The sequence below is a fragment of the Chiloscyllium plagiosum genome, chromosome 6 (assembly GCF_004010195.1).
Source record: "Chiloscyllium plagiosum isolate BGI_BamShark_2017 chromosome 6, ASM401019v2, whole genome shotgun sequence".
NCBI lineage: Eukaryota > Metazoa > Chordata > Chondrichthyes > Orectolobiformes > Hemiscylliidae > Chiloscyllium > Chiloscyllium plagiosum.
This window is the reverse complement of record NC_057715.1, coordinates 52,156,022-52,175,567: the sequence shown is the minus strand read 5'-3', so window position 1 is coordinate 52,175,567 and position 19,546 is coordinate 52,156,022. Positions and strand designations below refer to the sequence as shown.

Sequence of the window (19,546 nt, the reverse complement as noted above, 5' to 3'; positions counted from 1 at the left end):
ATGGCACTCATCCACAGATTCAATCAATAAGCACATCGACCTGGACACAATATACCGACCACTGCAGCGGACAGCTGGAACTGACAACCGGAAGCGGCAGATTCAAACCACTACAAATGCCGGAGGAAAGATCACAGAAGCGCTTCACAGGAGGCTCCCAAGCACTGAGGGTGTCACCTAGACAGGGGACGAAATATCTGCAACACAAATTCCCAGCTCGGCAAACAGAACCACAACAATGAGCACCCGAGCTCCAAATCTTCTCACAAACTTTGAATTTAGTAGATTTTGCTAAACCTTCACAATCTGGATTTCCATATGTTTATTCTGCCACTTCATTGTTGATTTGGTTTAGGTATTATTCTGTCATATAGCTTCAGTACTACATTGGGATCCATGTTTTGGATCACCATCTTGAGCCGCTTCACAGGTCTGCAAAGCTTGTGGTAGTGTTCAAAGCATAGGTTCATAAATCATCCCTCCTTGTTTTGCAGCTGTTGACCCTTTACTGGTGCCATGTGACAATCTTGCCTACAATGTCTACCTAACACACCATGTGCATGTGAAGTTTTTCTGCAGTTATGTTGCAATAACAAATCATTAACTTTAGACCTGATGACAGTCTACTGTACGGTGTAGAGTAATTGATCAGAATCATCAGCCTTGTCATTTGAGCAATCATCTTTATAGGCTTACTAAATTTGTGTTGTTTAAAATCAGTGTTTGTTTAAAAGATTGATTTCAGCTTCTTCCAGTTAGAGAGCTACTCCATGCTGGTCATGCACCTTTTTTAGTGTAGTGCCCTATGCATTATTTGCATCCTGGGCTTGATCTTTCTGCTATCTTAGATTAGATTAGATTACAGTGTGGAAACAGGCCCTTCCGCCCAACAAGTCCACACCGACCCGCCGAAGCGCAACTCACCCATACCCCTACCCCTACATTTACCCCTTACCTAACACTATGGGCAATTTAGTATGGCCAATTCACCTGACCTGCACATCTTTGGACTGTGGGAGGAAACCGGAGCACCCGGAGGAAACCCACGCAGACACGGGGAGAACGTGCAAACTCCACACAGTCAGTCGCCTGAGGTGGGAATTGAACCTGGGTCTCTGGCGCTGTGAGGCAGCAGTGCTAACCACTGGGCCACCGTGCCGCTCTTTTGTAAATATTTCTCTTAACAGTATGATATTTGCTTGTGACCCAGAATGTGTCTCAGCATAATTAAAAATCTTGTCTGTTCTCCCATAATTACACTAGCTGATAACTGACAATTTGAAATTCTGCATATGTTGATTTGTTTTATTTTGTTTCTTCTCTCTCAGACATGCTCTCTCAATTGGGATATATAATGGGTAAATCAATCACATTTCTGCAGTTTTCATTATTCAAACCCTCCAGATTGAAATGAGGGTGTTATCAGACATTGACCAATGTCTTCTCTCTCCCTAACAATCATTTAAGGTTCAAAGTATGTCTTCAGTCAAAATCTGTCCTTGCTGGGTTCTCTGTTCAGTGCAATTCAGTTTGGAGCACTGTTTCCCTTGCTCAACGTAAATGCTCATTTCTTTTGTTCAATTCTGCAGCCATTTTATACTTTCACCACTGAGACTAGGCAAAGTTCAATTTTTTTCCTACAGTAGCTGGTAGTGTAAAATTCGCAGCCATTCTGACTATGAGCATTTGAAAATTACAAACGGCTGTTGTATTTTTTTTAAATTAGCTGGTGCGCTCAAGTCTGTAAATTCACAAAATCTCATTCATGTTTCTGACATCACAGAAGATACTTAATGGCTGCTGTAAACTAAATTGAAAGCATTTACAGTATAACTATGAAAGTCGTCTAATTTGTGAAGTATAATTGTCTTTCTGCAAACAGGCCTTGGAATATGGAATTATCTAGGAGCCGTTGTTTCCACTACAGCCAACATGCAAAGATCTTGTTATTTGCTGAGTTCTATGATCGATGCATGCAGTAGGCACTAAATGCACAAATAGATGGATGTTTCAGCAGCAGGCCTAAATTTGTGCTGTTAATGCCATTTAAAGCTACCTGCCTGACACACAGGGGGTGTGCTTTCTGATGGAAACAGATGCTAGAACGGGTCATAGAAAAGAAGCAAGAATGTTATCAGTACAGACAGAAGGGTCTGGTTTGGCAATTAGTGTATGGGACAAATATAATGCAGATGGCTGGTGTTGCTTGAAGAGGCTGTTCATGAATTCTGTTGTCCAGGGTTAAGAAGCATATCCATGCATTGTATTTGAATATTAGGAAAGAACAGGGCTAGTATTGACAAACTAAGAATCTGATTTCAAAGTCTTTCAGTTACAAAATACAGTTCCAGCTTCATGTTGCAATGATACATTGCCAGAAAATATATAAATAATCTGAAAATTCTTGTAGTGAGGGATTAGCTGGAGAGAAAGAGAGAAGCTGGGGTCAGTCTTTCCATTGTGGCTTTCGGTTGAATAGAAGTCTAAGATGGTTGAATAGAAATGTGAAACCCACTGTTTCAAAGTCGGCTGATTGCCCACGTAAGGGTACCAGGTACTTGGAAGCTAGGCGGTCAATGAGATGTCCCCAGCACTGGAGAAGCAGCTTGCTGCTTTTTTGAGGAATATGACAATATATTCCAAGGTGGAGGAACCTTTTTCTCAAACATGTTTAACTTTAAGGTTTAAAAAAATGGCCTTAGCAGCCAGTCCTTAATTGTGGAAGGGGAACCTCTTCCATTAGCAAGGCCACATGAACAGGAGATGGCGTTTGACCAACAACAGTGCTGGATCCTCTTCTGGGAGTTCATATCTAGATAGTATAGTAATATTTCAACGAACCTGGAGGTTAAATGAAAAATTCCAGTAGACGTCTAACAATAGATGTTTGTAGTTTAAAAAGAGAATCCCAGTAATGGTGGCTAAGGCAATTGTATGTCATTTAAAACACAACTGGTTCATCTAAAATTCAGACTTAGGCTGCTAAGTATTAAATAATATTTGCACCACAAGTGCCAGGTAATGGTCATCTCCAACAAGAGTGAATCTAACCTTTGTCCTATGATATTCAATTGTATCACCATTCAATTCCACCAGTTTCAACACCCAAAGGGTTATTGTTTAAAACTTAAAACTGAACTGAACTGGCCATGTCCCATTTCTGATGAAGGACTTTTGCCCGAAGCGCTGATTTTCCTGCTCCTCAGATGCTGCCTGACCTGCTGTGCTTTTCCAACACCACTCTAATTTTGACTCTAATCTCCAGCATCTGCAGTACCCACTTCTGCCATATAAATACTATGGCTACAAGAGCAGGTCAGAGGCTTAGAATCCTAGTGAGTAACACCCTCCCTGATGCTCCAAAGCCTGTCCACTATCTACAAGGCACAAATCATGTGTTGGAATATTCCCCAGTTGCCTGGATGGGTGCAATTCCAACAGCACTAAAGCTTGATGCTATCCAGGGCAAAATAGTCTGCTTGGTAGATAGTGCATCCACAAATATTCACTTCCTCCACTGACGATACTCAGCAGGTGACAGTACCAGCTACAAGATGCACTGCAGAAATTCACGAATGCTCCTTATACATCATCTTTCAAAACCATGACCAGTACTATCTTAGAAGGAAAATAGCAGCAGATAAATGGGATCACTACCACCTGCAAGCTCCCCTCCAAGCCACTCACCATCCAGACTTGGAAATATATTGCCTTTTCCAGTGTTGCTGGGTCAAAATATTGGAACTCCCTCCCCAGTAGCATTGTGGATGTCCCTATAGTAAATGGATGGCTGTACATCAAGAAGACAATCCACTGCCATCATCTCAAGGGTACCCTAGAACAACAATAAATGTTAGCCCAGCTAGCGATGCCACATCTTAAGTAATTTAAGACAAAAATTAGTGTTATTGTTCTTGATTGCTTCCACAATCTGCTATGGTTGGGGAGATTTTTAAAGCTCTTACTAAAGTGATTATTGAAGGTTCGGCTATCTGAGAGGCGATGAATTCAAATATTTGCTTTCATAAGTGGTTAAGAATGAGAGAGGATTTAAATACATTGAATGGCTTCTATATATAATGGATACTTAGCCATTCTGAGATGAAATCAAATAAATATCTCCGAATACCTGAGCATGGTAAGTCTTCAATGAGTTTCCATGGGTGCAAGGATAAAGGTTTCTGGGTCAGTGTCATGAATTGGTATTAAGTTGACACTAGCTACAAGGGAACTTAGGAAGAGATGGGGTGTCCTAGGTTTACATGGCGATTGTGGAGGCTTTGTGTGAATGAGTGCTGAGCTTTGTATGAATAGGTGAGAGTTGGTTGTCCTAATGCTTAACCAAGCAACTTGCAAAAGTCCCAGTGAAATTAAGCAGCCCTTTTAACCAACCCGACTAGGTCTTGGCAGTCCCTGTGGCTGGCTCTAATGTGTGAGAAGGTGCGCCTGAATTTATCCTGCACTAGACCTCTGGAATGAAAATTTTGCCTTTTTGGGGCAATTTTCCCTGAGGCAAGTAAATCAAGCTAAGAAATTTCCTGTCTCCAATTGAGCTTTGGTGAAATCTGGCTGAACATGTTGAATAGCCCTTCCATGCTGAATTATGCTGTGATCCTTCAATAAAGGTAAGTTGTCTACCTATAGTTAGGTTTATTAACATGGATAACTTGGCAATGTTTCAAAATGTATGTAGTTACAGCCAGTAATGTGAGAGTTTAAATGTGATCACCAATATTTCAAAATGTGCCTGTATATATTGGTTTCATTAACTTGTGCCATCATTTCCGCTGCTGTGCTGCAGCTGGAAGTGTCAGCACCACATCAACCCTCTACAGCTGCAATGTAGACCTTGTTTGGCACACTCCCAGATCCAAGAACTACAATGGGAATCTTGCCAATTGGTGACTTTAGCAAGGAAACCCATGAATTAATTAAATGTTTGGTACTGGCAATAGTACTAGCTTCTAGAATTACACAAGCATATTTTGCATAAACAGGTTTGAGGAGGTATATGATATGTAGGAAGAATGCATATAGAATTTGAATATATTGTGATGGTTTCTGTCCCTCTGAAAGGATAGGTATGTTCTCTTTAGCGGATAATATATAGATTACAAACTGGTGTTTAAAACCATTGAATTAAAAACTCTGCTACATTTTTTTCATTGAGAGCATACATTCCCATAAAATGTGAATATTTTGATAGAATGCACACAGATTTAGTTTTGAACTGATTGTATAATTGTCAGTGTAGAGTAAATACATTCCTATTTAAGCAATATTTTAAACAGTTCAGGATGAGCTGAAAACCCGAAACCATTTCTCTTCTGTAATTAGATTTTACAGGGAGAATGAAATAAGTGTTTGGATAGATACATGGGATTACATGAGATACAGGAGCTGATAAAAAGGCAAAAAACCTTTGGAAATAGTTTAGAAACCGGTTAAATGTCTCCAAAATAATAAAGAATGTAAGATTACACACTTACAAAGTTATGTTTCAGGACCAGTGATTTTGTTTAGGAGTAATTATGAGTGCTAAAATCTCAGTTACACTTCAGTCAACAACGTGGAACTCATTAAACATTTTTATGAATTGAACAGCAAAAAATGGTCAGTTTTTATTCAACTATTTTTAATTGATTAAAGATTAAGGTAACTTTAATATTGCAACCCATAAATGACTATGGAATTACAGAACAGAGTTTTGGATTTCAGGTTTTAACTTCACATATGCAGCTTCCAAAGACTATCAGTTTCAGAGGAGTAATAATGAGGCATCCTATTAAATTTGACATCTCTACAATTACAAAATCCAGGTTGCTGCATCCTCATTTGCTTCCTTGCGCCAGAGCACGTAATAGCTTCTGAAATGGGTTCGGGTTTTCGGCTCATCCAGAACAACTGTTTAAAATATTGCTTATATAGGAATGTATTTACTCTACACTGACAATTATACAATCAGTTCAAAACTAAATCCTGTGTGCATTCTGTCAAAATATCCATATTTTATGGGAATGTATGCTCTCAATGGAAAAAAATGTAGCAGAGTTTGTAAATGAATGCTAACCAATATATTTTAGTTCTTTATTTGCTGTCTATTAGTAGAGTGTATTAGTGTTGGCTGTCTGGACACCACTATTGCTGGAAATCTAAAGATCTTTTCATCTGGTAGCAAATCAAACAAACATTCAGAAAAGAAGTTCAAGTAACAGAACTGGTTAAATCTTTGTGCTTTGCATTAGTTTCAGAAATAAGTTGTTTAAACACTGACTTGTAATATCTGGCAAGTGGTGAACTAAGGTGGACTGATAAACCTTCCTTATTTGTAACCATCTTGTAGTTTGCTTTAAATTACACTTGTCTGCAGTTTAGACATCATATCTTACTGGTGGTCTTTTGAAGGCAACCAAACTTTCCAGAATGCCATGCAAACAGTAAATGATATTAGGTAGTTATGGATCAAAAACATTACTTATTTAACTATATGTCTTAATTAATTAAATTAGAAATGTTTAAAATGCTTACCATCAGTACCATTATAGTTTTCCACTGTGTAGAATGCTGAACTTTAATTGCTACACTGCACATGTTTTATAATGGATCAATGCTATGTGTTCTAGTTTGAGGGAAAATAAAAGAAAATCTGCAATTAACATTGATATGTCCATTTAACAGAATTCAAAAACACTTAAAATGCATACTGATAATGGGCAGTAGATCAATAAGCAATTTGCCCACATTGTTTTCAACTATATTTCAAATACAGGTAGTTACTTTATAAAACTTGACATAATACCAAACAGGATTGTGTGCTTCAATTACAATAAATTCAATAACAGAATATCCCAATGTATTTGCCACTTGAAATACTTAACAAAGCATGTTTTGTATATTTCAGCAAAATGCATAACTTATATTATATTTCTATATTAGTCCATTCGACTTGGACTCTCAAACAAGTGTCTAACTCACTTGAATTTGAATTGTTGAAAGTTGCATGTAAAATTCAGAACTGTGGAAGTTAATAAGCAATATAATTTTAATTTTTAATATTTTCAGTCCCCAGTTTGAAAACAGCATTCAGGATTCTATTTTGAGTAAAATAAAGTATCCTTACACAATGTATTTTACAGTATGGTAATCAGAAGATTTTTTCCTGTAAAACTTATCTTTAACTTGGCAAATACTTGCATCATGGAGCTTTATTGAAAAATAAACTCCAATAATTACTCCAAACATAATTCGATTGGCTTGAATTTTGTAGACAATAGTGTAGTGTCAGGGTTTGCCTCTCACCTAAAAGGAAACTCCATAAAGACTGAGATGGTGCTGATTTTTTTTCCCTTTCCCAATGGCCTTTTCTTTTTGCCACTATCCCAAGGGAAACTCCAAGTGCTCAGGTGTCAGTATTATCATCAGGCAGAGAAGATAATCAGTTACATTACTATATTCTCTCAGACAGTGAATTACGAAATTAAAACTGATGAAATGCCTAATTTTTAAGTTTTACAGGTAGGGAGAAATTATTGTGACATGTCTATTGGCTTCAGGTGGAAGCTAATATCATGAAATCTGAAAAGAGAATGTCAAATACATCAGGTGGTCTCAAAATTTAAAAATAATTTTCAACAAATATAATTAGAATTAAATTTATTGTCACATGTACTCCTGTAAAGTGATACAGGAGTACAATGAGAAGTGCACAAAATTGCCATTCCTGGCACTATCTTAGGTTAAAAAGGTACCTAGGTACAAAATCTTAGGTACAAATTAGAAAAATAAAGAGGTAAGTTAAAAGTTGATCTTTCTATAAAGTAGAAAAAAATTAAGGAATTAAGTCCTCCTTTAGCCATAGACATGCAGATACTTCGCACTGGGCTTCCCTGCTATGGGTTTGATCTCTTTCTCCCATGCAAGTAGGTCTCCCGTGTGCTGGACATGCACGCCTCTATGATGCCATCTTGCTGCTGACTGCAAGAGTCCACCCTGGCTCGCTTTGCTGCAGATCTCCAGAATCCTGATCTGGAACAACATTGAGCCCCAAGCTGCTTCCATGCCCCAGATTGCAAAGAAGCCTCAGTGGCATTGCACCGACCGCCTCGCTCCAGAGACCCAACTGTCGGCCCTCAACTATTGTCATTGCTACTGCCTCCATGACTATCTCTCTGCCAAAGATAAGGTGGTACCAAGAACAAACTTAAAGGAAAGAAAAGTGAGAAGAGAAGAAAAAAGCAGAATGGATAAGCACTGGCTCAAGAGCCCTACTGTGCTGCCATTTTGAAAGTTGGGGGGAGAAAAACTCAGAGGTTTGGGCTGGTTAGCAGGCCTGTCTAGGTTCTCAGGGACTTTGATCCACTTCCTTCTAAGACTCCTTAAGGCTACTAACCTCTCCCTCATGTTGTCTTGCCCTCACTCAGTCCCTATGCCCTATTTCTCCCATCCCACCTCCATAGGCACTCATTCACTCTCCTTAATGGTGAGACCTCATGAATTGATTTGAATTGGTTGTCACGTGTACTGAGGCACAGTGAAAAGCTTTGTCTTGCAAGCAATACAGGCAGATCACATAGTTAAATAGCATAGATAAGTAAATAATAGGTAAACAGTGGCAAAAGCAGGCACAGGCAAATATTAAGAGTTTGAGAGTCCATTCAGTACTCTAACAACAGTAGGGTATAAACTGTTTTGAAACTGGCTGGTGTGTGTGTTCAGGCTTCTGTACCTATTCCCTAATGGTAGGAGTTGTAGAAAAGCATTGTCAGGGTCGGATGGATCTTTGAGAATGCTGGCTGACTTTCCTTGACAGCAAACCTTGGAGATGGATTCTATAGATGGAGGTTGGCCTTTTGTGATTGTCTGGGCTGAGTTCACTATTCTGTGACTGTCTCCAATCTTGAATGGTACAGTTGCCATATCAGGTACTGATACATCCAGACAGAATGCTCTCAATGACGCATCGATAAAAGTTGGCAAGGGTATTCACCGTCATGCCAAATTTCCTCAGCTGCCTGAGGCAAAACAGACATTGTTGGGCCTTTGTAACCACCTCTGTGCTGTTAGAGTGTGTGTGTGTGTGTGTGTGGGGGTGGGGGGGGGGGGGGCGAAGGACGAGGAGAGGTGGTGTATGAGTAACATTCCGCCAAAAGTCAATAATGAGTTCCTTGGTTTTGCTGGCATTGAGAGGGATTCTTATGTAGCTATTCTTGGTGTGAAGATGTTCTAGGGAGGAGTGATGGGCAAGTGATATGGCTTGTGATGTGGATCTGTTGGTCCGATAGGCAAATTGGAGTGGGTCGAGTAGCTGAGAGGCTGGAGTTGATTAATGCCCTGACCAGCCTTTCAAAGCTGCTTTGAGATGGGGGAGAAAAATTTAATACAGTTCTCACACAAACATGCTTCTCAAAAAATAAAAATTTACCTACTCATGAAATCCACTCAAGACATCCTTCCAATGGTCAAGCTTTTGTTTAAAAAATTTCGATCCAACAGCCAAATCGAAAATGGCTCATTCTTCAAATAATTTCTTCAAACTGAATTCTGAAATTCTGCTAACATAAGTGCTTTTTAAACTCAGCCAAGCATTCATATGGCTAATTGTCTTTGAGAAATGTCAGCAGATAATTCTATCAGTACCATTTCCTTTTTTCGTTGTTTTATCTTTCTTGCTCCTGGTGGCATGTCAATTGACGCAGTTCAGTAGAGTGTTTAACTTTCACTGACAGCTTAAGCCTGTCTTTTTAAATTGAAGAGCAGATGATTTACCAACTTCAGATAAGCTTTACTGCATCATCTCAAGACTTTTTTACTATGGACTTGCTTCCATATTGTTAACCAAATTTGCAACATTGTGACCACCTGTTTCAATGAGAGACCACCTCATTTAAATCAAACTGAAACAAAATAAAGTTAAAAATCACACAACATCAGGTTTAATTGGAAGCACTAGCTTTTGGAGCGCTACTCCTTCATCTGGTGGTTGTGGAGTACACAATTATAAGACACAATTTATAGCAAAAGTTTACAGTGTGATGTAACTGAAATTATACATTGAAGAATACATTGTTAACAAACAAACAAGAAACAATTTCGGCGAGTGGTTCCAATTATACCTGTTGGACTATAAACTGGTTTGTGATTTTTAACTTTGTACACCCCACTCCAACACCGGTATCTCAAATCATGAAACAAAATAGCTATTGAGCCAGATTTATTTCTGCGATCTTAAATGTTTAATAATAACATCAGGTGAGATTATACTGGAAACTCGGGGTGGGGGGATTGGAAACTGGAAGAGGGGGTAGGGAGAAGGCAAGTCCCCGGCTCCTCCACATCCAAGTTCACTGTCTTTCAAGATCCTCTGCAAAGACTGAGCACAAACAGGCAATTTGGCTGCCTGACTCCACGCTAGCTTACTGCAGAGCAATCCAATTAGATCAATCTGCATCATCCTGTAAGTCTATTTTGCTCAAGTGCACGTGCCATGTCTTAATAATTATTCAAATTATTCACTGGGCTAGTGCCAGTAGAGTCAGATGTACAGCACGTAACAGACCCAACTTGTCCATGCCGACCAGATATCCTAACCTAATCTAGTTCCATTTGCCAGCAATTGGCCCATATCCCTCTAAATCCTTCCTATTCATATGCCCACCTTTTAGATGCTGTAATTGTATCAGCTCCACCAGTTCCTCTGGCAGCTCATTCCATACACGCACCATCCTCTGTGTTAATAAGTTATCCCTTAGGTCACTTTTATATCTTGCCCCTCTCACCCTAAACCTATCCCCTCTAGTTCTGGGCTACCCCACCCCAGGGAAAAGATCTTGGTTGTTTATCCTATCCATGCCCCTCAATTTTATAAACCTCTATAAGGTCACTCAGCCTCTGATGCTCCACAGTAAACAGCCCCAGCCTATTCTGCCTCTCCCTATAACTTAAACCCTTCAACCCTGGCAACACTCTTGCAAATCTTTTTTAAACCCTTTTCAAGTTTCACAGCATCCTTCCAATAGGAAGGAGACCGGAATTGTGCACAATATTCTAAAAGTGGCTTAACCAATGTCCTATATAGCCACAACCTGACCTTCCAACTCCTGTATTCAATGCTCTGCCAAATAAAGAAAAGCATTCCAACGCTGCCTTCACTATCCTATTTACTTGCGACTCTACTTACAACTATGAATCTGCACAACGTGGTCTCTTTGTTCAGCAACTCTCCCCAGGATCTTATTATTAAGTATATAAGTCCTGCTCTGATTTGCATTTCCAAAATGCAGTACCTTGCATTTATCTGAATTAAACTCCATCTGCTACTCCTCAGCCCATTGGCCCATCTGATCAAGATCCTGTTGAACTGAGGTAACCTTCTTCGCTGTCCACTACACTTCCAATTTTGGTGTAATCTGCAAACTTACTAACTGTACCTCTTATGCTCACATCCAAATCATTTATATAAATGACAAAAAAGTACTGGACCCAGCAACGATCCTTGTGGCATGCCACTGGTCACAGGCCTCCAGTCTGAAAAGCAATGCTCGACCACTTGAACACCACCCTCTGTCCTCTATATCCAAATGGCTAGTTCTCCCTGTATTCCATCAGATCTAACTTTGCTAACCAGTCTACCAAGAGGAACCTTACTGATGTCCATATAGGTCACGTCCACTGCTCTGTCCTTATCAATCCTCTTTGTTACTACTTCAAAAAAACTCGATCAAGTTTGTGAGACATGATTTCCCACGCACAAAGCCATGTTGACTATCCATAATCAGTCATTGCTTTTCCAAATACTGTAAATCCTGTCTTTCAGGATTCCCTCCAACAACTTGTCCACCACCAATGTCAGGCTCACTGGTCTATAGTTCCCTGGCTTGTCCTTACCACCTTCCTTAAACATTGGCACCATGTTAGCCAACCTCCAGTCTTCCGGCACCTCATCTGTGACTATTGATGATACAAGTATTTCAGCAAGGGGCCCAGCAATCACTTCCGGAGGTTCCCACGGAGTTCTCAGGTACACCTGATCAGGTCCTGGGGATTTATCCACTTTTGTGTTTCAAGATATTGAGCACTTCCTTCTCTATAATATGGAAGTTTTTCAAGATGTCACCATCTATTTCCCAACATTCTATATCTTCCAGTAAACACTGATGCAAAATACGCTTAGTATCTCCTCCATCTCCTGTGCCTCCACACAAAGGATAATTGTTGATCTTTTGAGGGGCTCTGTTCTCTCCCTAGTTACACATTTGTCTTTAATGTATTTGTAAAATCCATTAGGGTTATCCTTAACCCTATTTAACAAAGCTTAATGCCCTTATACTCTTCTAAGAATTCACTCGATCTATACCTGCCATATGGTTTCTCCTTTTTCTTAACTAAAACCTCAATTTCTCTCGTCATCCAGCATTCACTACACCTATCAGCCTTTCCTTTCGCCCTAACAGGAATATACTTTCTCTGGACTCTCGTCATCTCATTTTTGAAGGCTTCCCATTTTGCAGCCGGTCACTGACCTGCAAATTTCTGACCCCAATCAACTTTTGAAAGTTCTTGCCTAATACAGTGAAAGTTAGCCTTCCTCCAATTTGAACTTCAACTTTTTGATCCAGTGTATCCTTTCCATCACTGGTTTCAACTAATAGAATTATGGTCGCTGGCCCCAAAGTGCTCCCCCACTGACACCTCAGTCACCTGCCCTGCCTTCTTTCCCAAGAGGTGGTCAAATTTTGCACCTTCTCTAGTAGGTACATCCACATATTGAATCAGAACATTTTCTTGTACACACATTCCCCTCCCTCTAATCCCTTAGCACTATGACAGTCCCAGTATGTTTTTGGAAAGTTAAATTCCCATCACTCGAATGTTCTTATAGATAGCTGAGATCTCCTTACAAATTTGGTTCCCAGTTTCCTGCTGACTATTAGGGGGTCTATAATACAATACCAATATGGTGATCATCCCTTTTCTTATTTCTCAGTTCCACCTCGATAACTTCCCTGGATGTATTCCCAGGTATATCCTCAAGTACAGCCATAATGCTATCCCTTATCAAAACACCACTCCCCCTCCTCTCTTGCCTCATTTTCTATCCTTCCCATAGCATTTATATCATGAAACATTAAGCTGACAGTCCTTTCCACCCCGAGCCATATTTCTGTAATTGCTATGATATCCCAGTCCCATGTTCCTAACCATGCCCTGAATTCATCTGCCTTCCCTGTTAGGCCTCTTGCAATGAAATAAATGCAGTTTAATTTATCAGTCCTACCTTGTTCCTGCCTGTTCTGACATTTTGACTTGCTCCCTTTCCCAACTGTACCAGTCTCCGATTGATCTCTCTCCTCACAATTTCCCTGGGTCCCACCCCCCTCACCTCATTAGTTTAAATCCTCCTGAGCAGCTCTAGGAAATCTCCCTGCTTGGAATGCAGGTTCATAGTTCCTTGAAAATGGGGTCATACGTAGACAGGACAGTGAAGAGGTGTTTGGTATGCTTGTCTTTATTGGTCAGTGCATTGAGTTTTGGAGCTGAGAGGTCATGTTGTGGCTATATAGGACATTGGTTAAGCCACTATTGAAATACAATTCTGGTCTCCCTGCTAAAGGGAGGATGTTGTGAAACTTGAAACTTGAAAGGGTTCAGAAAAGATTTGCAAGAATGTTGCCAGGGTTGGAGGGTTTGGGTTATGAAGAGAGGCTGAGTCTATTTTCCCTGGAGCATCTGAGGCTGAGGGGTGACATTACAGAGGTTTATAAACTCATGAGCATGGATAGGGTAAGTATCCAAATCTTTTCCCCAGGATGACAGTCCAAAGCTAGAGAGCATAGGTTTAAGGTGAGGTGGGAAAGATTTAAAAGGGACCTAAGGGGCAACTTTTCACGCAGAGAGTGATATGTCTATGGAATGAGCTGCTCGAGGAAGTGGTGGAAGCTGTTACTATAACAATATTTAAAAGATATAGGAAGGGTTAGGGGGATATGGGTCAAATGAAGTGCAAACTAAGTGACTGTTATGCAGAAGTCTTCATTCTGTATGTAAAAATTACCCTGAGCCTGCAGTTGCCTGCTATTTCAACAGTGTTCCCAGGCCAACATTTCTGTTGCAGGCTTGCTGCAAAGTTTCATTGAGCCTCAATGCAAGCTTGACAAATAATATTTAATTTTCCCCTTGGAGAGCTTGCAGCCTCTAAGATGCACATTACATTCAATAACTTGAAAGTCTAATTCTATCCAGTCCCACACGCAGCCCTGTCGTGACATAGGAGCAAATTCTTACCAATGCTAAAATCTGTCCTGAAAACAACAAATGCTGGAGATTACAGTGGGTCAGACAGCATCCATAGAGAGAGACTTCAGTTCTGATGAAGAGTCATCTAGCCTCAACGTTAGCTTGCTCTTTCTGTATGGATGTTGTCTGACGTGCTGTGGTGTCTTAGCATTTTTTGTTTTCTGTCATGAGATAGAGTGCCTTTAGCACAGCCAATCCATTGTCACATATTCTCAGTCCTGTTATCACATTAAATGGGTTGCTTTCAGTACAGCTTACCCACTCTTTCCAACTCTGAACTGTCAATATCATGGTTTTTCTTAATGCAGCTTTTCCTGTTGCCTATAATCAAAAATCCCTTTGTTTACCTACTCCTTTCATATTTCTCACCACTTGTCTCCCCTCACCTTCACCGTCCAGCCCCATCCAAACACTTGGACATCAATCTTTCTTGGCTGTGGTCAGTTCTGGTGAACACTTACAAAACTTGAAATGTTAACTGCTTTGTTCACATCCACCACCTGTTCCTACCTGCCTATCTTCCTTTCCACCTATCTACTCCACCCTCCTCTCTGACCTATCACCTCCATCTCTAATCTAGACTCTGGTTTCCAGCACCTGCAGTCCTTGTTTTTACCCTATAGATGCTGCCAGGCCTGATGAGTTTTGTCAGTTTTGTTTTGCTTCCGATCTCCAGAATCTTCAGTTCTTTGTTTTATAAGTTTTTTTAACTACTTATTGATATTTTTCTGATTATTGTTTCAAAGGTTGCCATTAATGTTAAACCGATCAACCTGTAGTTGCTAGACTCACCCTCTTGAGACAAGTCCTATGAGTTTAGTTGTGCATGTGCCGATTCCAGAGATTGCTGTCAGTTTCAATGGATGAACAAACACAGACAGTAGCAGTTTTGCTGTTTATGCCACAGAAATGAAGTTACTGTGTTTTGTGATTGCACTATAGTTCATCTCGTAGTTAAATTCCTTTTAACCTTTTTGAATGTTATTGATAAAGTAAATTGCTACTCTTGGCTAGAATATTCTACTATTTAAAGTATTAGTAGGAATGTGTTTCTAGACAATGTAATTCTGTACATTACCCTAATTCATAACTTTTTATTATATCAACATTAGAATGGAAGAATGATGGAATGGATCTAAATATGGATTGTGGGGCTGGCACGCCACTTTCCTTCCTCTGCCTTGCTCTCCTGCTGTTCCAGCTCTACAGCTTTAATTGCCAGGGCCACCAGTTTCAAGAACGAGCTTTGCCTGCAACCTTCCAGTTTACACATTCTCTCTATAATGCCACTATTTACGAGAACTCTGCTGCAAGGACTTATGCCAACAGTAAAGTTAAAATGGGGATAAGCTTGACTGATCGATCATGGGACATTAAATACAGAATTATTTCTGGAGATGAAGACAGCTTCTTCAAAGCAGAAGAGGTTTTACTGGGGGATTTCTGTTTCTTAAGGATAAGGACTAAGGGAGGCAATTCTGCCATACTGAATAGGGAGGTTCAGAACCACTATTTACTTATTGTGAAAGCTGCAATTAGAGGGGAAGCTCTGGAGGCATGGACAAAAGTAAACATTCAAGTTTTGGATATGAATGATTTGCGGCCTTTATTTTCTCCAACAACATATTCTGTAACAATTCCGGAAAACACACCATTGAGAACAAGTATTGCACAGGTGACAGCAACTGATGCAGATATAGGATCAAATGGAGAATTTTATTACTATTTTAAAGATAGAGTTGACATCTTCGCTGTACATCCAACTAGTGGTATAGTTTCTCTCAGTGGCAAACTGAACTGTGATGAGAAAAGCCAATATGACTTGGAGGTTTTAGCAGTGGATCGTGGAATGAAACTTTATGGAAACAATGGAGTAAGCAGTACAGCAAAGCTAGTCATTCATATTGACAGAATCAACGAACATGCTCCAACACTAACTGTAGTGTCTCATATTCCCTCCTTGATAGACATTGATCCTATCTATGCAATTATCACTGCAGATGACCTGGATGATGGAATTAATGGTGAAATTGAATCGGTTTCTATTGTGGCAGGTGATCCTCTAGGACAGTTCCATCTTGTTAGAACTGGTTTAGGGGGTAGGGAATATAGGATAAAGTCAGCAAAACCAGTGAACTGGGAAGACTTTCCTTATGGCTATAATATTACTCTTCAAGCAAAAGATCATGGAACCCCTCAAAAATTCTCTGCAGTGAAAATTGTACATATTAAAAATCTGGAGGAAATTGAAAACAAAGTATCTTTTGCAGAGGATGTCTATGAAGTGAAACTAAATGAATTTGCTCCCCCTGGAGCAGTAGTTGTTGCTGTTAAGCTAAAGCCTGAACCACAGAATGTGGAGTATAGTCTTGGTGCAACTGAAGATGCTCGCTATTTCTCCATTAATTCCCAAACTGGTCTGGTCACCACGACAGAGCATATACGTGTCCTTGAGAAAGAGTATTTCATATTGGAGGTGATGAGCAATGTCAGCGAAATGAAAGTTCGAGTTGTGATAAAAGTAGAAGATGCAAATGATCATACACCAGAGTTTCATCAATTGTCATACGTGACATCTATCAATGAGAGCATGCCTGTTGGTAGCAGTGTTTTAGTTGTTACTGCGACTGATGATGACCAAGGAGAAAATGGATATGTAACATACAGCATTGGCAGCCTGAACTCATTACCTTTTGTAATAAACCAATTTACAGGTGTCATCAGCACAAGTGAACCACTGGATTATGAGTCTTTGCCTCACAGTTACAGGTTTTTTGTTCGGGCCTCAGATTGGGGTTCACCTTATCGACGTGAGAATGAAGTAAACATAACTATAAACGTGGAAAATGTGAATGACAATAAGCCCCTCTTTGAAAAAGTGGACTGCCGAGGAGTGATTTCCCGTGAGTTCCCTGTTGGGGAACAAATAACCACAGTGTCAGCTATTGATGTTGATGAACTAGAATTGGTAAAGTATAGGATTGTTTCTGGAAATGAGTTTGGATTCTTTGATCTAAATTCTGACTCTGGTGTGCTTTTCTTGTCAAAAACATTGGACGGTGCAAATCCAAAAGGTGGACTCTTTACACTTAAGATAACAGCTACGGATGGGGAGAATATTGCTGATCCTATGTCTCTTAATATTTCATTGGTGTATGGTAAACCAACTACAAAGGACTATGCATGCACAGAAACTGGAGTTGCAAAGAGACTAGCTGAAAAATTGCTCAAAAGGGTTAAAGTAAACAAGTCAAAAATGGAGGACTTATTCCTTGATCTTTATTCAATTAACAGGCAGTCTCCACAGTTTGATAAATCCTTTCCTTCTGAAGTAGCTATTCAGGAAGATCTTCCTGTTGGCAGTATGATTGTTAAGATCCCAGCTTCTGATGCAGATAGTAGTTTCAATGGCAAAATTATATACACCATCTCTGGTGGCAATGTTGATAGTTGTTTTAATATTGAAATGGAAACAGGATGGTTAACAGTTCTGATGCCAATGGATCGCGAATTAACTGATAAATACATTCTTAACATCACTATTTATGACTTGGGGTCTCCTCCAAACTCTGCCTGGAGACTGATGACTATCCATATTCAGGATGCTAATGATAACAAACCTCGTTTTTTGCTGGATAGTTACTCCGTTGGCATTCCAGAGGATACAGTGGTTGGTACAGAAATAGTTCAGATTCAGGCTACAGATGAAGATTTGGCTCACAACAGTGAAATAATTTACACACTATTAACAAATACCCTTCAATTTGCTATTAATGCCTCAACTGGCATTGTTTATGTGACTGGGTTGCTCGATCGTGAATTACTTGCTAACTGTACTCTGAAAATAGAAGCCCGTGACCAAGCTGACACTGGTCATCAACTATATTCTGTGGTAGATTTGGAGATCATTTTAGTGGATGTTAATGATAATGCTCCCCATTTTGTTCCTTCAAGTTATTTTGTTAAGGTCCTTGAAGATATGCCTGTAAGTGCTGTGGTAACATGGCTTGAAGCTCATGATCCTGACCTTGGTTTCGGTGGCCAGGTGCGTTATTCTTTGGGAAATGATTATAATGGGAAGTTTGAAATCGACCGCATCAGTGGAGCAGTGCGTCTGTCAAAAGAACTGGACTTTGAAAAACAGCAGTTCTACAATCTGACAATTCGTGTTAAAGATAAAGGTCGGCCCATATCGTTGTCCTCCGCGTCCTTTATAGAAATTGAAGTGGTTGATGTGAATGAAAATCTTTATGCACCACAGTTTTCAGAGTTTGCCAAAATGGCATCTGTGAAGGAAAGTGCACCAGTTGGGACAAGGGTTCTACACGTGACAGCAAAAGATGGCGATGATGGAAGGGATGGACAGATTCGGTATTCTATCCGAGATGGCAGTGGTCTTGGTCGTTTCACTGTAAACGAGAATACAGGTAGGACTGTGCACACAGCATGAAAGTAATTTATTTACATTGCATAACACGTAAACACAACATTTTAAGAAGTATTGCTAATTCATTTAAGTATCTGACTGCTGTTAATTACTAAATCGTCTACAGCAATAGGTAGTTTTCATGCCTTTTTCTAATGGAGAAATTGTTTAAACGAGTCAAAATTTCAAATCATTTCTGGGAGAAAAATGTGTAATCTTGCAGATAATATGTTGAAAATTTGTCCATGTTTACTTAAACTGTGTTCTTAGTCTTGATTGTTTAAAATTACTTCATGTTAATGGATATTTGTTCAACTTTAAGCTGTTAGTGTAATTTACTATATTTTGTAATTGTTCACCATTAGCTCATAATTAATGTTTCCTTAATTCTAATTGGGACAGATTGCATTGAACAATGTTTGAACATTGCATTTAAAATGAATATTCAATATACAAAAAAAGAAGTAAGGCATAAGGCCTGCATAGGTGTCCCCAAAATGCATGAAGGCTTTTGATATTGCATAGTAGGTTAAGAAAAGAGAAAGTGAGGACTGCAGATGCTGGAGATCAGAGCTGAAAATGTGTTGCTGGAAAAGCGCAGCAGGTCAGGCAGCATCAAAGGTACAGGAGATTCGACGTTTCGGGCATAAGCCCTTCTTCGGGAATGAGGGAAGTGTGTCCAGCAGGTTAGGATAAAAGGTAGGGAGGAGGGACTTGGGGGAGGGGCATTGGAAATGCGATAGGTGGAAGGAGGTCAAGGTGAGGGTGATAGGCCGGAGTGGGGTGGGGACGGAGAGGTCAGGAAGAAGATTGCAGGTTAGGAAGGCG

General features: G+C 39.8%; 1 protein-coding gene across 17 annotated transcripts in view; it reads left to right on the top strand.

The window, feature by feature from the left end:
* The window catches only part of LOC122550578 (protocadherin Fat 3-like), a 794,139-nt gene that overhangs the window by 212,592 nt on the left and 562,001 nt on the right, over positions 1-19,546 (top strand). For all 17 annotated transcript variants that reach the window (XM_043691532.1, XM_043691531.1, XM_043691530.1 and 14 more), the window contains one exon: positions 15,405-18,719. In XM_043691532.1, the coding sequence (XP_043547467.1) occupies positions 15,422-18,719 (3,298 nt within the window). In that variant the 5' untranslated portion in view covers positions 15,405-15,421. The remainder of the gene's footprint in view (positions 1-15,404; positions 18,720-19,546) is intronic.